Source organism: Cetorhinus maximus, chromosome 20 (assembly GCF_964194155.1).
Source record: "Cetorhinus maximus chromosome 20, sCetMax3.hap1.1, whole genome shotgun sequence".
NCBI lineage: Eukaryota > Metazoa > Chordata > Chondrichthyes > Lamniformes > Cetorhinidae > Cetorhinus > Cetorhinus maximus.
This window is the reverse complement of record NC_135898.1, coordinates 60653359-60668936: the sequence shown is the minus strand read 5'-3', so window position 1 is coordinate 60668936 and position 15578 is coordinate 60653359. Positions and strand designations below refer to the sequence as shown.

General features: G+C 41.9%; 1 protein-coding gene across 2 annotated transcripts in view; it reads right to left on the bottom strand.

Moving 5' to 3' along the window:
• Positions 1-3439: 3439 nt before the first annotated feature.
• Positions 3440-15578, bottom strand: part of bub3 (BUB3 mitotic checkpoint protein) — a 36407-nt gene continuing 24268 nt past the window's right edge. For both annotated transcript variants that reach the window (XM_078564821.1, XM_078564822.1), the window contains exons 6-7: positions 15004-15181; positions 3440-4390 (exon numbers count right to left, since the gene is read on the bottom strand). In XM_078564821.1, coding sequence (XP_078420947.1) covers positions 4170-4390; positions 15004-15181 — 399 coding nt within the window. In that variant the 3' untranslated portion in view covers positions 3440-4169. The remainder of the gene's footprint in view (positions 4391-15003; positions 15182-15578) is intronic.

The window sequence follows — 15578 nt, the reverse complement described above, 5'->3', positions numbered from 1 at the left end:
GAAGGACCCCCTTATCCCCACTCTGCCTCCTGCCAGACAGCCATTCTTCTATCCATGCTAGTACCTTGCCTCTAAAACCATGGGCTCTTACCCTACTGAGCAGCCTCCTGTGTGGCACCTTGTCAAAGGCCTTCTGGAAGTCCAAGTAGATAACATCCATTGGCTCTCCTTTGTCTAACCTACTCGTTACCTCCTCAAAGAATTCTAACAGATTTGTCAGACATGACCTCCCCTTGATGAAACCATGCTGACTTTGCCCTATTTTACCATGCACTTCCAAGTATTCTGAAATCTCATCCTTAATAATGGACTCTTAAAATCTTACCAACGACCGAGGTCAGGCTAATCAGCCTGTAATTTCCTGTCTTTTGCCTCACTCCCTTCTTAAACAGGAGGGTTACATTCGCAATTTTCCAGTCCTCTGGGACCCTCCCTGACTCCAGTGATTCCTGAAAGATCACCACTAACGCCTCCACTATCTCTTCAGCTATCTCCTTCAGAACTCTGGGATGTAATTCATCTGGTTCAAGTGATTTATCTACCTTCAGACCTTTCAGTTTTCCTAGCACCTTCTCCTTGGTAATGGCCACCATACTCACCTCTGCCACCCTGACTCTCTTGAACTTTGGGGATGTTACCCGTGCCTACCACCGTGAAGACTGACGCAAAGTACCTATTCAGTTCCTCCGCCATTTCTTTGTTCCCCACTACTACTTCTCCAGTGTCATTTTCCAGCGGCCCAATGTCCACTTTTGCCTCTCTCTTACCCTTTATATATCTAAAAAAAACTCTTGCAATCTTCTTTTATATTACTGGCTAGTTTACCCTCATATTTAATCTTCTTCATCCTGATTTCTTTTTTAGTTGTCCTCTATTGGTCTTTGAGGGCTTTCCAATCCCCTGGTTTCCCAACTGCTCTTCACCACATTGTATGCTTTCTCTTTAGCTTTTATGCTGTCCCTGACTTCCCTTGTCAGCCATGGTTGCCTCATCCTCCCTTTAGTATGCTTTTTCTTCCTAGGGATGAATTTTTGCTGTGTCTCCCAAATTACTCCCAGAAACTCCTGCCATTGCTGTTCCACTGCCTTTCCTGCTAGGCACATCTCCCAGTCAATTCTGGCCAGCTCCTCCCTCATGCCTCTGTAGTTGCCTTTATTCAACTGTAATAACGTTACATCTGATTCCAGCTTTTTCCTCTCAAATTGAAGGGTAAATTCTATCATATTATGGTCACTTCCTCCTAAGGGTTCCTTCACCTTAAGCTCCCTTACCAAATCTGCCTCATTACACATCACTAAATCTAGAATTGCCTGTTCCCTAGTGGGCTCCACTACAAGCTGCTCCAAAAAGCCATCTCGTAGACATTCCACAAATTCCTTTTCTTGGGATCCATTACCAACCTGATTTTCCCAGTCTACCTGCATATTGAAATCCCCCATGATCACTGTAACCTTGCCCTTCTTACACACCTTTTCTATCCCCTGGTGTATCTTGTGCCCCACATCCTGACTACCGTTCTGAGGCCTGTACATAATTCCCATTATGGTTTTTTTTACCTTTGCGGTTCCTTAACTCTACCCACATAGATTCTACATCATCTGACCCTACGTCATTTCTTGCTATCAATTTAATTTCATTTCTTACGAACAAAGCAACCCTACCCCCTCTGCCAACCTGCCTATCTTTTCAATAGGATGTATATCCTTGGATATTTAGCTCCCAGTCCTGATCCCCTTGCAGCCATGTCTCCGTGATGCCCACCACATACCTGCCAATTTCAATCTGCGCCACAAGCTCATTTACCTTATTTCGTATACTGCGTGCATTCAGATACAACACCTTCAGTCCTGTATTTCCCGTCCCCTTTCTCATTGTCGTCCCTTTATCTGATGTGCTTGAAGTTAGATTCCCAGCCCTTTCCAAACACTCTGTCCTATTTTGTGTTCTGGAGACTTTAATAGCCTCTCCTGGGCTCTCCTTTCTTTTCAGTTTTTTCATAATTTTCCATGAAGTTGAATCCACCCCCCACCCCCCCCAACACGCTAACCTGCTGCTTTGTTTCCCATTAGTCATACTTCTTGGAGTTTTACCCTTCCCTCACCCCCCCCACTTTCTAGTTTAAAGTCCTGTTGACCACCCTATTTACCCTTTTCGCTAGAACATTGGTCCCAGATTGGTTCAGGTGGAGACCGTCCCAACGGTACAGATCCCTCCTGTTCCAATACTGATGCCAGTGCCCCACGAAATGGAACCCCTTTTTCCCGCACCACTCCTTTAGCCACGTGTTTACTTCCCTTATTCTGGCGTCCCTATGCCAATTTGCACGTGGTTCCCAAAGCTCATTGACATTTTATCAAGACAGCTCCCTCAGAACCAAGTTCATTGAAATGCCATTGGAGAGATTTTGGTGTGAACACTTGGATGAATACAGTGTTGCTTTTTCTGCAGCACTGAAAGTGATGGTCTCATTTAGTACAACCTAATGTGAAGCTGTTCTCATTGTTATTGAAAATCTAAAGTGCCAAGCCAAGATGGACATTAACCATGACACGCATGTGCTTGCCAAAGGTACATGTCTTGACAGAATTGTTGCTCAGTACAGCAACAAATTTCATATTAAATAGAACAAAATAATAAATATATGTTTAATTGTATAGCTAATCTTTATACAGAAAAGAATACTTGGGTTCCAGGGAGTCTGTATAATTTTTATAATATGGGAGGGGAACCTCAATCAAAAGCTTTGAAAACCCCTGACCAAAAGCATCAAGGTGGACTGGGATATTGAAAATTGTCCTATGCACGTCCTTCTACCTTTTGATGAGAGTGCTCAGGCTGGCCACGGCAGTTACTGAAGTTGTTACTTACAGGCAAAACGACACTCATGATTGGATTGCGGAAACACATGCAGTTGCTTCTGAAGCTATACATTTCCAAATAGTGGATCCGCCAATCAGTGGGTACAGAAGACAGGAGCAATACATTTACACATTTTGTTAGCTGAGTGGTTAAGCATCCTGCTCATGAGCAACTTCAGGTATCTGTCCACCAATAAATAAATTTTGAAATTCCAACACTGCAGACAATTTTGTCATTTCCCCCTCCTTTGTCTGCCAATTTTTTCCCCTACCCTCTGCTCCTCAAGATACCAACTCTTAATGGAGGAGTTCCATGGATGCCACTAATGATACTGGCCCAACTGGCCATTCTTCACAAGAACCCAGACAGTTAATATCACAAGTGACTACTGACCTCCACTTGTGCACTTTCCAGCAGCATAGAGCAGCTGAGCAAGATCCCTGCCCAATTTCCATCATTCTTTGTCCCAGCTGAAATCTGCACAAACTAGAAATCAAACCTGGAACCTCAAAACTCACCATATGACCCGTTACAGGAGCTGTAGCTACTTAATATTAACAAAAAAAAAACAAGATCACAATTTTTATTAATACCTTTATTGAATTTAAATCAAAAACCTGTAACGAAGTTTCAGAACATGTAAATGTATTTGACGATGATTACAATGAGCTTCAATGGAAAACAAAATATAAGTTTACCTATCAAATAACTAGAAACTGGTTATTTACAAATTGTGGTTAAAAATCCTTTGCTGATGGCAGATAGCCATATGCTATCTTTTCAATCCTCTGCCAATGCCAATTCAGATGGGAAGTTAACTGAACCAGTCAATTATGCTAAGAATCAGTATATCTAAGCCAATTAAATAGTTCACAGAACAGCTATCATATTAGTGGCAACTTATAACAAAGGAAGCAAGATCATGGCTGTTTGCAGTTTGCACAGTTATTCGCAAAATGTATTTACATATTTTCATAATCAAATATTGTTACACAGAAGAAATAAAAAAATTCTATTTGGTGAAAATAGTTTTAATATAAAGGATCAATCACTGATCCAAGCTCCATTGTATAGAAAAAAGAGTGACACTATTTGACATGCTGCCTCAGAAAACAAGTAGGCACATTTTTATCAATGTGACGTCTATCATCCAACGGATATTGAAAGCTTGGGAGAACAAGATAAAATCAATACTGGCTCTGCTGGGAACTGTGTTATCTACTCAACATCAATAATTTCTTTCATGAAATTAGGAAAATTAATAAATGTTTGGACAAATGATAAAGGATAAAACCCTGCTGCTGAGAAACTCACTTGGGCTTTGTTTCCGCATCTGTCACTTGTCGAATATAGATACTGTCTTCAGGGTGTTCAATTTCACCTTTCTCATACATGTATGATGATGCTATAGCAATTGCAGAGCCATCATTGCTGAAGGCAAGCGATGCAATACTGGTTGGGTACCGGTGGAACTGGCACAATCTTTTCTTGTTGAAGGGGTCCCAGATATTCACAAATCCATCAGAGCCACCTAAATTTAAATACCAAAAAAGGAGTTTACTGTAACTTGCCTGCTATATTTGTCTTTAAGGTAAAATAATTTCTATATTTTTGCCAATAAATCTGTTGGTTTCATGTGAAATTCACTAAAAGATAACATTTTAATACATTTATCAAAAAGTCAAATAAACTCAAGTTATGCATTTGAAGTCCATACAAATCTTCATTTACATGCATGTGCTTCAGACAAATGGAGTTTTTAAAATGGTAACAGATCAACATGCAAGTGATGAAGGACGACACTTTTCATAGATTTAAAATTTTCAAATCAACCCTTCAGTTTAGTACGTTTCAAAGTAAACAAAATACTTACTGCTTTCTATACATTAACAATCTTGCTTCTTTTCATTTCTGACTAACTACTACATTACAGAAGTAATACAAATCTATGTCAAAAGGATGAGTGCAAAGTGTACGGCAAAACCATCACTTATAAACCAAGAAAGTAGCCCAACATGACTTCCTCAAGGGTAACTAGGGGTGAGCAATCATTTCAACAACAGCCACATCCTGAGAATTTAAATAAACTAAATAGTGGCAATATTGTCTGCTATGAAGCCATTTGGGAAGTCCTTCTAACCCTTCCCTCCTCCCTACCCACCATCTCCCCCAAATCTATACTTCTTACAGGAGATTAGCATCAGGAGTCACTGTCCTTAAAATTTAAACACAAAATACTGCTTTCCAAGTCAAGGGTCTTCTGTATACATTTCAGGTGATCAATCCTCACAGTAGCAGAAACATTTTTGTCTACTTGTCCAGACAGGCAAGTTTTCAGCTTAAGCAATGAAACAGGGGCCATGTTTCCACTATGGCCTAATTGGCAAGCCAGGCACAAATCGCACTGGTTTTCAGATGTGCTTTTCACTCAAGTTTCATCTCAAAACTCATATGCATTATTGCCAGCGAAAAATTTGCCAAGTACCAGCACGATCAGGCAGTGCTTTTGTAATATAATTTTCTTAAATTTTGCTTTAAAAATATTCCCTGATAAGTTAGAGAATGGTAATTTAGTGCAGTTTTATTAACACAGCTGAAAATGGGTTTATCACAAAAAACGGCATTTTTAATCAGAATGTCTAATCCATTTGTGGGAAATAGGACTTTAAAAATTACATTCAAAAGCTTTTAAACTGTGCCCGTTAGTGTCCCTGCACCCAGAAGAACCCACTTAAATTTAAGAGCCTTCTCAAAGGTGTACAAATGGACACAACTGGTGGAAAATTGAAAAGGTAATTAGCTAGTTTTGTGGGCATGACCAGTTTATACCACAATCTTTTTTATAATCAAATCAGCCATGATCTTATCAAATGGCGGAGTAAGCTCGAGGGGCTGAATGGCTTACTCCTGCTCCTAATTTGCATTTTCATATAGATAGATTCTTGATTGACAAGGGAATCAAAGGGTATGGGGGTAGTCAGGAAAGGGGAGTTAGGGCCACAATCAGATCAGCCACAAACTTATCAAATGGCAGAGCAGGCTTAAGGGGCCAAATGACCTACCCCTACTCTTAATTCATATGCTTGCACAGCACATAAGAATTTAGAAACTCAATTTGCACTGGAAGTAATTTGGGTTTGAAATTCCACAATCCTTTGTTCCAAATGATTAATGGGATTTTGATCTGCCAGAAAACTAACGTAAAAGACTTGCACAGTCGATCTGGCAGGATCCCCATTCCTGCTACAAAAAATGTATCAAACATGGTCAAGATTCTGAACAAGTGTATTTACTGCTACATTGTTGTCAGAACTAAAATTCTGTAGTACAGAAAGAAACTTATTGTAACAAAATATACTTTTCATAAAAACCAGATCACTATTACAACATTTTTTAAAAAAAAGATGCTATTACAGCAATTTGGTTTTTACTAGATTCGTGTAATGGATCAATGAGTTAAATAACCCAGTGCTGTTTATTACTCTGCTCCAAAGCAGTCTAGTTGAAGAGCCTGACTGACTTAAATAGAGCTAAATTCTCCTTTTATATTCAATCCCTTGCAGAAATTGGAGTTACCTTCAGGTATATTTTGAAGACTCCCAGCTCAACTCCAATTGTTCTGCTTCCAAATACCACCTTCAAGATTCAAGGTTCCATTATCGCCCTGCCTCCCCCCTCTTCCTGGCTTCAATCTACTATTCTGTTTCTCACCAGTTGTTTCCTGGCGCTAACTTGATTCCAGCACCCATCTACAATTCCATACATATATTAGTTGCTCTTTTTCTGTATACCATTCTGGAAAGCAGAAACAAGTCTAAGCTTCTTTTCTTCACCAAAATGTTTGCTCCAACATGACAGCCATCAGCTTCATCTTAAGGCATCCAATGTCCAATTGTGAGGAATTCAATTTATGCCCAAAATAAAACCAGCTGTACATTTGCCTTTGGCAGCTCCCATCCAGCCCCTTTAACACCCAATCCCCCCTCCATCTGACAAGCTTGCATCTGACCCCAAGTCCTAACAACCCAACTACTTCAGAGCCCATGTTATCCTCAGTCTTCAGCACCTCCAAGATCAATGATACAACCCATTCTTCAAAAAAGATCCTCACACCCAAGCCCCACTATCTCTCACTACTTTTCCTTTCTCTCCAAAATCCTGTAACATTGTTTTATCCTGATATCCTGTCGGACATCCTTCAATCCAGCTTCTACTGAGCCCTCAAATAGCACTGGACGGATTCAAAAATGGCACTTTGTGACTAACAATGGTTCAGTTTCCTCATTCTCCTTCCACCTTTTCACACCGACAATCCATCCTTCTTTAAGGTTTCTCAGCAGTCTGCTTCCATGATGCATTCTTGTATCTATACATATTTAGTGCAATGTAATATCACCTCTAATAGTTTCTTCGCCCATAATCACATCCACACCTCTGGGATATTTCATAGCTCCACCTGTTCTATATACGTCATACTCTCAAGTTTATCATTCAAAGAACAAGATCAACTTCCAAACGCAAATCAACAAAACAACATGCTCAAATATATACCACTCAGATTCTTTATAAAAGGAGATAAATAGGTGAAAGGACAAACTATAGCAGAAATTAGGGTAAAACTAAAAATGACTTCACTTAACAGATGGTCACTAGCAGAGAAGAGGCACTTGGGAAAGTGCTGAGAGAGTGGCACCAAGGAAGCTAAAGATTCTACAACTAATGGTGCGGCAAAAGAAGGGGGAACAGATTCAAAGGGCCCAAGAACATAGAATGAGTTTGCAGAAATGGGAGGTAGTGGAAAGATTTAGAGGGAGATTCTAAAATGGGCTGGAGGACAAGGAGTCAATGTAAGTAAATGGATTTGCGTAATTGATGATTATGACTTTGTTAGGATAGAATCTGGGTTGCTGCATTTTGGCCGCCAGTACCAGGTTTGCCTCTGCACTGATCCAAAGGATGTTGCTACACTGGGCTGAGCCAAAATTTCTTCCAGTTTAATGCCAGCAACACTTACATCCTGACTTTCCCTTAATTAACCCAGCAGCTGCTACTTTACGTCCACAGGTTTTGAAGCATAGGAACATTAGAAATAGCAGGAATAGGCCATTGAGTCCATCGAGCCTGCCCCACCATTCAACTGGATCATAACTAATCTTCTACCTCAATGCCATTTTCCTGCACTCTCTTTTCCCTTAGTATCTTTAAATAACTAGAAATCTATCCATCTCTGTTTTGAACGTACTCAATGACTGAGCCTCCACAACCCTCTGGGATAGAGATTTCCAAAGATTCACCACCCTCTGAATGAAAAAATACCTCCTTATCTCAGTCCTAAATGGCATACCTCTTCTGAGACTATGTCTCCTGGTTCTAGATTCCACCCCACCACCCCAAGCTAGCAGAAACATCCGTCCCACATCTATCCTGTCGAACCCTGTAAGAGTTTTGTACGCTTAAATTAGATCACCTCTCATTCTTCTAAACTCTGGAAGAATATAGGCCCAGTCTCCTCAATCTCTCCTCATACAATATTCCCACCACCCCAGAGATCAGTCTGGTGAACCTTCTTTGGACTCCCTCTATGGCAAGTTTATCCTTCCTTAGGTAAGGAGAGTAAAGTTGTACACAATACTATAGGTGCAGTCTCACCAAGGTTCCATACAATTGCAGCAAGACTTTACTCCAGCAAATCCTCTTGCAATAAATGCCATCATACCATTTGCCTTCCTAATTGCTTGCTGCACCTGCATGGTCAGCTTTCAGTGACATACGAAAAAGGTCATCAACACTTCCCAATCTCTCACCATTTAAGAAATACACTGCATTTATGTTTTTCCTACCAAAGCAGACCTCACATTTTTCACGTTATATTCCATCTGCCATGTTCTTACCCATTCACTTAGCCTAAAATTCCTTTGAAGCCTCTCTGCATCTTCCTCACATTCTCACCTAGTTTCGTCATCAGCAAAATTGGAAATTGGTCCCCACATCCAAATTACTGACATAGATTGTGAACAGCTGTAGCCCAAGCACTGATCCTTGCGGTATCCCACTAGTCATGGCCTGCCAACCTGAAAATTATTCCTACTCCACTTTCTGTCCGTTAACTAATTCACAATCCATGCCAGTATATTACCCCCAATCCCACGTGCTCTAATTTTGCTTTCTAATCTCCTGTGTGGAACCTTATCGAAAGCCTTATGAAAATCCAAATACGCCACACCCACTGGTTCCCCCTTATCTATTCTGCTAGTAACATCCTCAAAATAATTCCAACAGGTTTGTCAATCGCTATTTCCTTTTCATAAATCGGCCTAATCCTACCAGCATTTTCCATGTGTCCAGTTATCACATCCTTTATAATAGATTCTAACATTTTCCCTACTACAGATGTCAGGCTAACATGTCTCTAGGTCCCCGTTTCTCTCTCCCTTTCTTAAATAGTGGGGTTACACTTACTACCTTCCAATCTGCAGGCACCATTCCAGAATCTATAGAATTTTGGAAGATGACCACCAACACATCCAATATTTCTACAGGCACCTCTTTCAACACTCTGGGATATAGACCATCAGGTCTAGGGAATTTATCAACTTTCAGTTCCATTAATTTCTCAATTCTACATTTTCACTGATACTAATTTCTTTCAGTTCTTCATTCTCACTAGCCCCTTGGTCCTCTAGTATTACTGGGGGGTTTTGTGCATCTTCTCCTGTGAAGGCAGACACAAAGGGCAAAATTTCTCATTCTGGAGTCTAAGTCTATGGCGGGCAGGAAAGTCAGCGGTGAACATACGTGATATTCCATTTTTCAGCTCATTAATTATGCATCTGCAAGCAGCTCAGCGAATTTCATGGTGGGTGTGGACAGAAAGTCACCCCCCATGCCATTACCTCATGAGGTCAAGGCCCTGGCACCATATTTAAAGGACACCCGGACGGATATTCACTCAATGCAGGGCAGGAGCTCCACACTATTCACTCAGAGTCCTTGTGACAGCAGCTCATACTGGAGAAGCTCGCAGATGTGTAAGCAATCATATCCCAGGACATGGCGGGCACCTCCAGCATTGCTTTTCGCTCATCTCTAGATAAAAGCACCAGCTGCGACACATCTATGGTCAGACCAATGCTTGCTATTGCAGTGTTCCACATTCACCAGCATCTTGACATTCTAGAGGCCCTGCTGTCTCTTGCTGCTCAGGCCTTTGCTGCTCCTGGCCCTGTGCCAAGCTGCAATGGGTCCTCCTTCTCCTCATCTGGATGAGCGCCATTACCAAGGCAGGTTGACTGCAGCATTGACGCCTCAGTGGATGTGTGAATGAATTGAAGTGATACATTTAGTGAACATCCCCTTTACCAGTTTCCCTCCATCTCAAAGCCAACAGGCAACCTTTCACCTGGCCTCTGCATCCCCATCCCACCCCTTGCAGGTAAAGGACGTCCTGGGGACCAGGGATAGGTGTTCCTCCCATTCACAAGTAAATGCGTATGGAGACATTGCTCTTTGACCAAGGTAATGAGAGCCACATGCAAGAAGCCTCAAGCGGATACTTATCCTCTCATCTCCATTACCCTCGAAACTCTTGAGACCACTGCCGTGGCATCATAGAAAGGCCAACTGGATGAACCATTCACCTGGGAAGACAGAGGTTTGGAGTCACGAGTTGGCTGCCCACCACCCCCACCTCCCTCCCTCTGACTGCTGCCAAAGACAAATGACACAGAATGAATGTCAGTTCCACACTTTGCTGGATCTCAATGTTATAAGGCCCAAGAGTTGGGAACAAACATATTGCAATGCGGGTTTAACCATAGATAGGAGAACACAAGTGAGCATCTTTGATATCCAGTTGCCTCATCATTATTAAAGGTGCTCCTTTAGTTGGCCACATGTGCTGACCTTGAACTCCACCCACCTGAAAAGACCCTCCTCCCACCTCGAGGGATCTCACTGACTAACTGCCTGGTCAAGTCAGTTTGGAAAAATGATGCGTGAGACCTTTCAAACTCGCTCCACAATCTTCTACCCTTCCCTCTCACCCTCCAACTTGCCCCCCTCATTGCCACCCCACCCAATATCACCTTTTATCTCCCTTCTGTCACCCATGAAGCTCTCCCCGCCCCCAGCCACCGACCCCATCACACATTACCCTGGACCTTATCACGATCCACCTCCACATCCCTTTCCTTCTCTTGGAGCTGACACCCATTTCGCCTCATGCCCACCCTAACCCTGCCCCCTCCCATTAACCAAGCCACCTGTCTTGTCCCCCTCCATGCCCCACCTAATGAGACCTTAACCTACCAGACTCCCACCCTGGACCTGCCACACTACTGAATTCCACTCCCCACTCTAATTGTGTTCCCTCCTATCACTCGTACCCAGAGTTCTCCACCCAGGACCCCACCATCTATGCCATTGACCCTGCCCCTCTAAGGCACACTCACCCTTCCCTGGGCACTTAACAACCCCCTCCCCCACTGCCACCCAAACCTCCCCAGGCACTCTCCCCACCCTCCTCCTGTGTGTAGCCTTCACTCCACCCTACCGCTGCACCTTGCAGTCTTTGCATGCCTCCCTTGATCAGCCTTGGCGTTGTGTTTGCTGACGGCAGTCAAGTGAAGTTATGCGAGATCTCCAAGAAAAAAAAGCAACATCTACAGATCTCAAGGTTGTGGAAGATGTGAAGCTCGCCAGGTGCATGCCACTTATGTACAGTCGTAAAACTGAATGTTCTAAATTCGCACTGGCAGGGAACTTAATTTGGAGGCAGAGCTTAATTCCAGTGAGGTGGCATTTTAATGAACATCATGAGATACTAATGCACTCAAATGGGGTTCCTAACATTGTCCACCAAGAAGCTTAATCTGCCTTGAAAGTCAGGGGAACAAAATGCCAACAGTTTATTTTGTACCTCCTGCCAATTTAAGTGCTCCTGGCAACAGCAGGAAAACTCTGCACAAAATATTCATTCAGTTTTTCTGCCATTTCCTTATTACCCATTATCAATTCTCCTCTCTTCCTATAGTGAGCCCACATTTATCTTTGCTAATCTATCTATGCTAATCTTTCCCTTTTTACGATCCTTTAGAACTTTTGCAGTCTGTTTTTTAGATCTCTCACTGGTTTACATTTGTATTCCATTTTCTTTCTTTATCAATTTCTTGGTCCTCTTTTGCTGAAATCTGAAATACTCCCAATCCTCAGGCTTACTACATTTCTTGACAACTTTATAAGCCCCTTCCTTTGATCTCTCACAATCTTTAACTTCTCATTAGTTATGGTTGGATCAGCTTTCCTGCTGGGTTTCTATACCTCAAAGGAATGTAAATTTGTTGTAAAACATGCATTAATTCTTTAAAAGCATTGCCTGTCTACAGTCAAACCTTTTAATGTAGTTTCCCAATTACCACAGCCAAGCCGCTTACCATCCTGGCTTGGAAATAGATTACCGTTCCTTCACTGACGCTGGGTCAAAATCCTGGAACTCCCTCCTTAACAGCACCATGGGTGTACCTACACCACGTGGACCACAGCAATTCAAGAGGCAGCTCACCACCACCTTCTCAAGGGCAATTTGGGATGGACAATATATGCTGGCCTAGCCACAGCCCACAAATGAATTTTAAAAAATTTACCCCTCTTACCGTCATATTTTCCTGTGTTTAGATTTAATGTTAGATTTAGTTTCAATGGAAGTATATCACTTTCAAACTTAAAGGTAAAACTCTGCCGTACTTTATTCACTCTTCCCTAGAAGCTCCTTTACAACGAAATCATTAATTAGCCCTTTCTCAGTGCACAGTCATAGAGCTTGACCCAAGTTGTATTTCTTCTCTCTTAACTGCTGTTTACAAGACCATTTTCTTAGCTTGCAGCAGACAAAATTTTACTCTTTTTTTTACATGGGAAGCTTAATCCTATAAACATTATTCAAGCTTCATCCATGTTAAAAACCAGCTGTTTTTACCAAACGTCACAATGTACTCTAGCTGAATATTCTTGTACCCAGGAGAGAAAATGAGGCAATTTATGTTTTTTTTGTAAAGCATACAAAAGAGTCAGAGAGCGTAGCTTCAGGAGATGCACTGATCAATCATAATCAGGAGATTATTTTACCTAAAATGCTCTTTCCATCTCAAATTTCTAGTGTAAATTTGAATCTTCCAAGCTGCAGAAAAAAATGCCATTGTAGTGCTCCAATGGCAATCCATTAACCAAAATCTTGCATCCGTTTCATACCCATATAAGATCAATTCATTAATTTGCTCTATTAATTTTAAATTCACCCCAATTTTAAAGCTCATATCTTTTTAAATGGTCCTTGGTTTATTATCTGCTTCTGTAGAAACAGGATTTTTTTAAATTCTTTGTAATGCGGGCAAGGCCATCATCATCCCTAACAGGATGAAGTGATGGTGAGCAACCTTCTTGGACTGCTGCTATCCATCTGGTGCAGGTACACACACAGGTGCTGCTGAGAAGAGAGTTCCAGGATTTTGATCACACGACAGTGAAGCAATGGTATTATAATTGCAAGTCAGGATAGTGTGTGGCTTGGAGGGGAACTTGCAGGTGATATTCCCGTGCATCTGTTGCCCTTTTCCTTCTAAATGGTTGAGATCATGGGTTTGGAAAGTGCTGCCAAAAGGTGCCTCGGTGAGTTGAGACAGTGCATCTTGTATATGGTACACTGTGTTGGCGGTGGAGGGAGCGAATGTTTAAGTTGGTGGATGGGGTTCCAACCAAGCAGGCTGCTTTTTTCTGGGTGGCACTAAGCTCATGTTGCTGAAGCCACACTCATCCAGTCAACTGGAGAATATTCCATCACACTCCAGACTTGTACTTTGTAGATGGCGGGCAGGCTTTTGGGAGTCAGGTGGTGAGTTACTCACCTCAGAATTCCCAGCTTCTGTAGCCACAGTATTTATATGGCTGATCCAGTTCAGTTTCTGGTCAATGGTGGGCCACAGGGTGTTGTTAATGGGGGATTCTGCAATGGTAATGCCATTGAATGTCACGGGGCGACGGTTAAATTCTCTCTTGTTGGAGATGGTCATTGCCTGGTACTTGTGTGGCGCGAATGATATTTGCCATTTATAAGCCCAGTCCGGAAAGTTGTTAATGTCTTGCTGCATTTGGCACAGACTACTTCAGTATCTGAGTTGTCGCAGATGGTACTAAACATTGTTCAATCAGTGAACATTTCCACTTCTGACCTTATGATAGAAGGTTGTCATTGATGAAGCAGCTGAAGATAGCTGGGACCAGGAAGCTATCCTGAAAGACTCCTGCAGCAATATTCTTAGACTGAGATGACTGGCCTCCAACAATGACAACCATCTTCCTTTATGTTAAGTATGATTCCAACCAGTGCTGAGTTCCCCCGCCCCCAACTTTCCATCACTTTGCCAATGATCGCAAGAAGGCTGATGGGACAATAACTGGCCAGATTGGCTTTTCCTGCTTATTGTGGACAGGACATACTTGGGCAATTTTCCAAGTTGTCAGGTAGATGCTAGTTTTGCAGTTGTATTGGAACAGCTTGGCTAAGGGCACAGCTAGTTCTGGAGCACAAGCCTTCAGTACAACTGCTGGGGTGTTGTCAGAGACCACAGCCTTTACAGTATTCAGTGCCTTCAGCATTTCTTGATATCACGTGGAATGAATCAAATTGGCTGAAGATTGGCTTCTGTGATGCTGAGGACCTCAGGAGGAGGCCAAGATGGATCATCCACTCTGCACTTCTGGTTGAAGATTCAGCCATCTAGTATGGGCACCAGTAAGCTCATTGATCTGACCATATATATCAGCACTACCTTAGAGGTAGCTAACACTGTCATCTTTCAGTTTGATGACACCAGCTTCAATCATTTCATGGTGTAAACCACTGCCCTCATCAATCCTCATTGTGCTCCTATTCCAGCAAACACAGAGTAGCCACCATGGGCCTTGGTAACATTGTTAATAAGTTTCATGATAAGTATGGTCTTACTGACACCAGCACCGCCAAAGAGAACAATTTTTCCACCCTTGGCATTTATTTCAACTGGAAATAACTGAAAATATAACTAGACCAAAATAGGATTCTTTCTGGAAAGTTAATTAATTCTGAATTTTTAAAAAAAAGTTATACCTTACCTGTAGCAAACGTGTTGTGAACACTGTGGAAGGAAATGGCATTGACTGGATAGATTTGTTCAAGGTTGTTTTCTTTTAATCGATGACATTTAAAAGCATATTTTTTCTTCTGCACTTCTGGGTTCGGATCAAGGTACTCCACTGCAACACGTCCTTCAATGGAACTCAGAACATAACCCTAAAAAGTGTAAAATTCTGATCACATGAAATCATCCAGAAATTACACAAACTAAATTAAAAACCCCTTTCCCATAAATCAACAGCTGTTGTTCCTCACAATGTCCTAATAATTCTTCATTAGAAGCAAGACAGGAGAATCAATTCATAATTTAGCTCTCATTTGCCACTGTTCATAACCTATTCTGAACATAGACTGACACCTTTAAATTGTCTAGTAGAATTGACGAGAGCACACACAGATCCTTAACTAATAGACCAAAGTAACATCGGCAGCTGTGTCTTACATTTGGCAAAAAGAAAGCATTCTTTACATGCAATTTTGCATGCACCTACAGACCTTCATAACCCTGTGAAGTACTGCTTTCTCTCAGAACAAAATATTTCAAACCATGTTT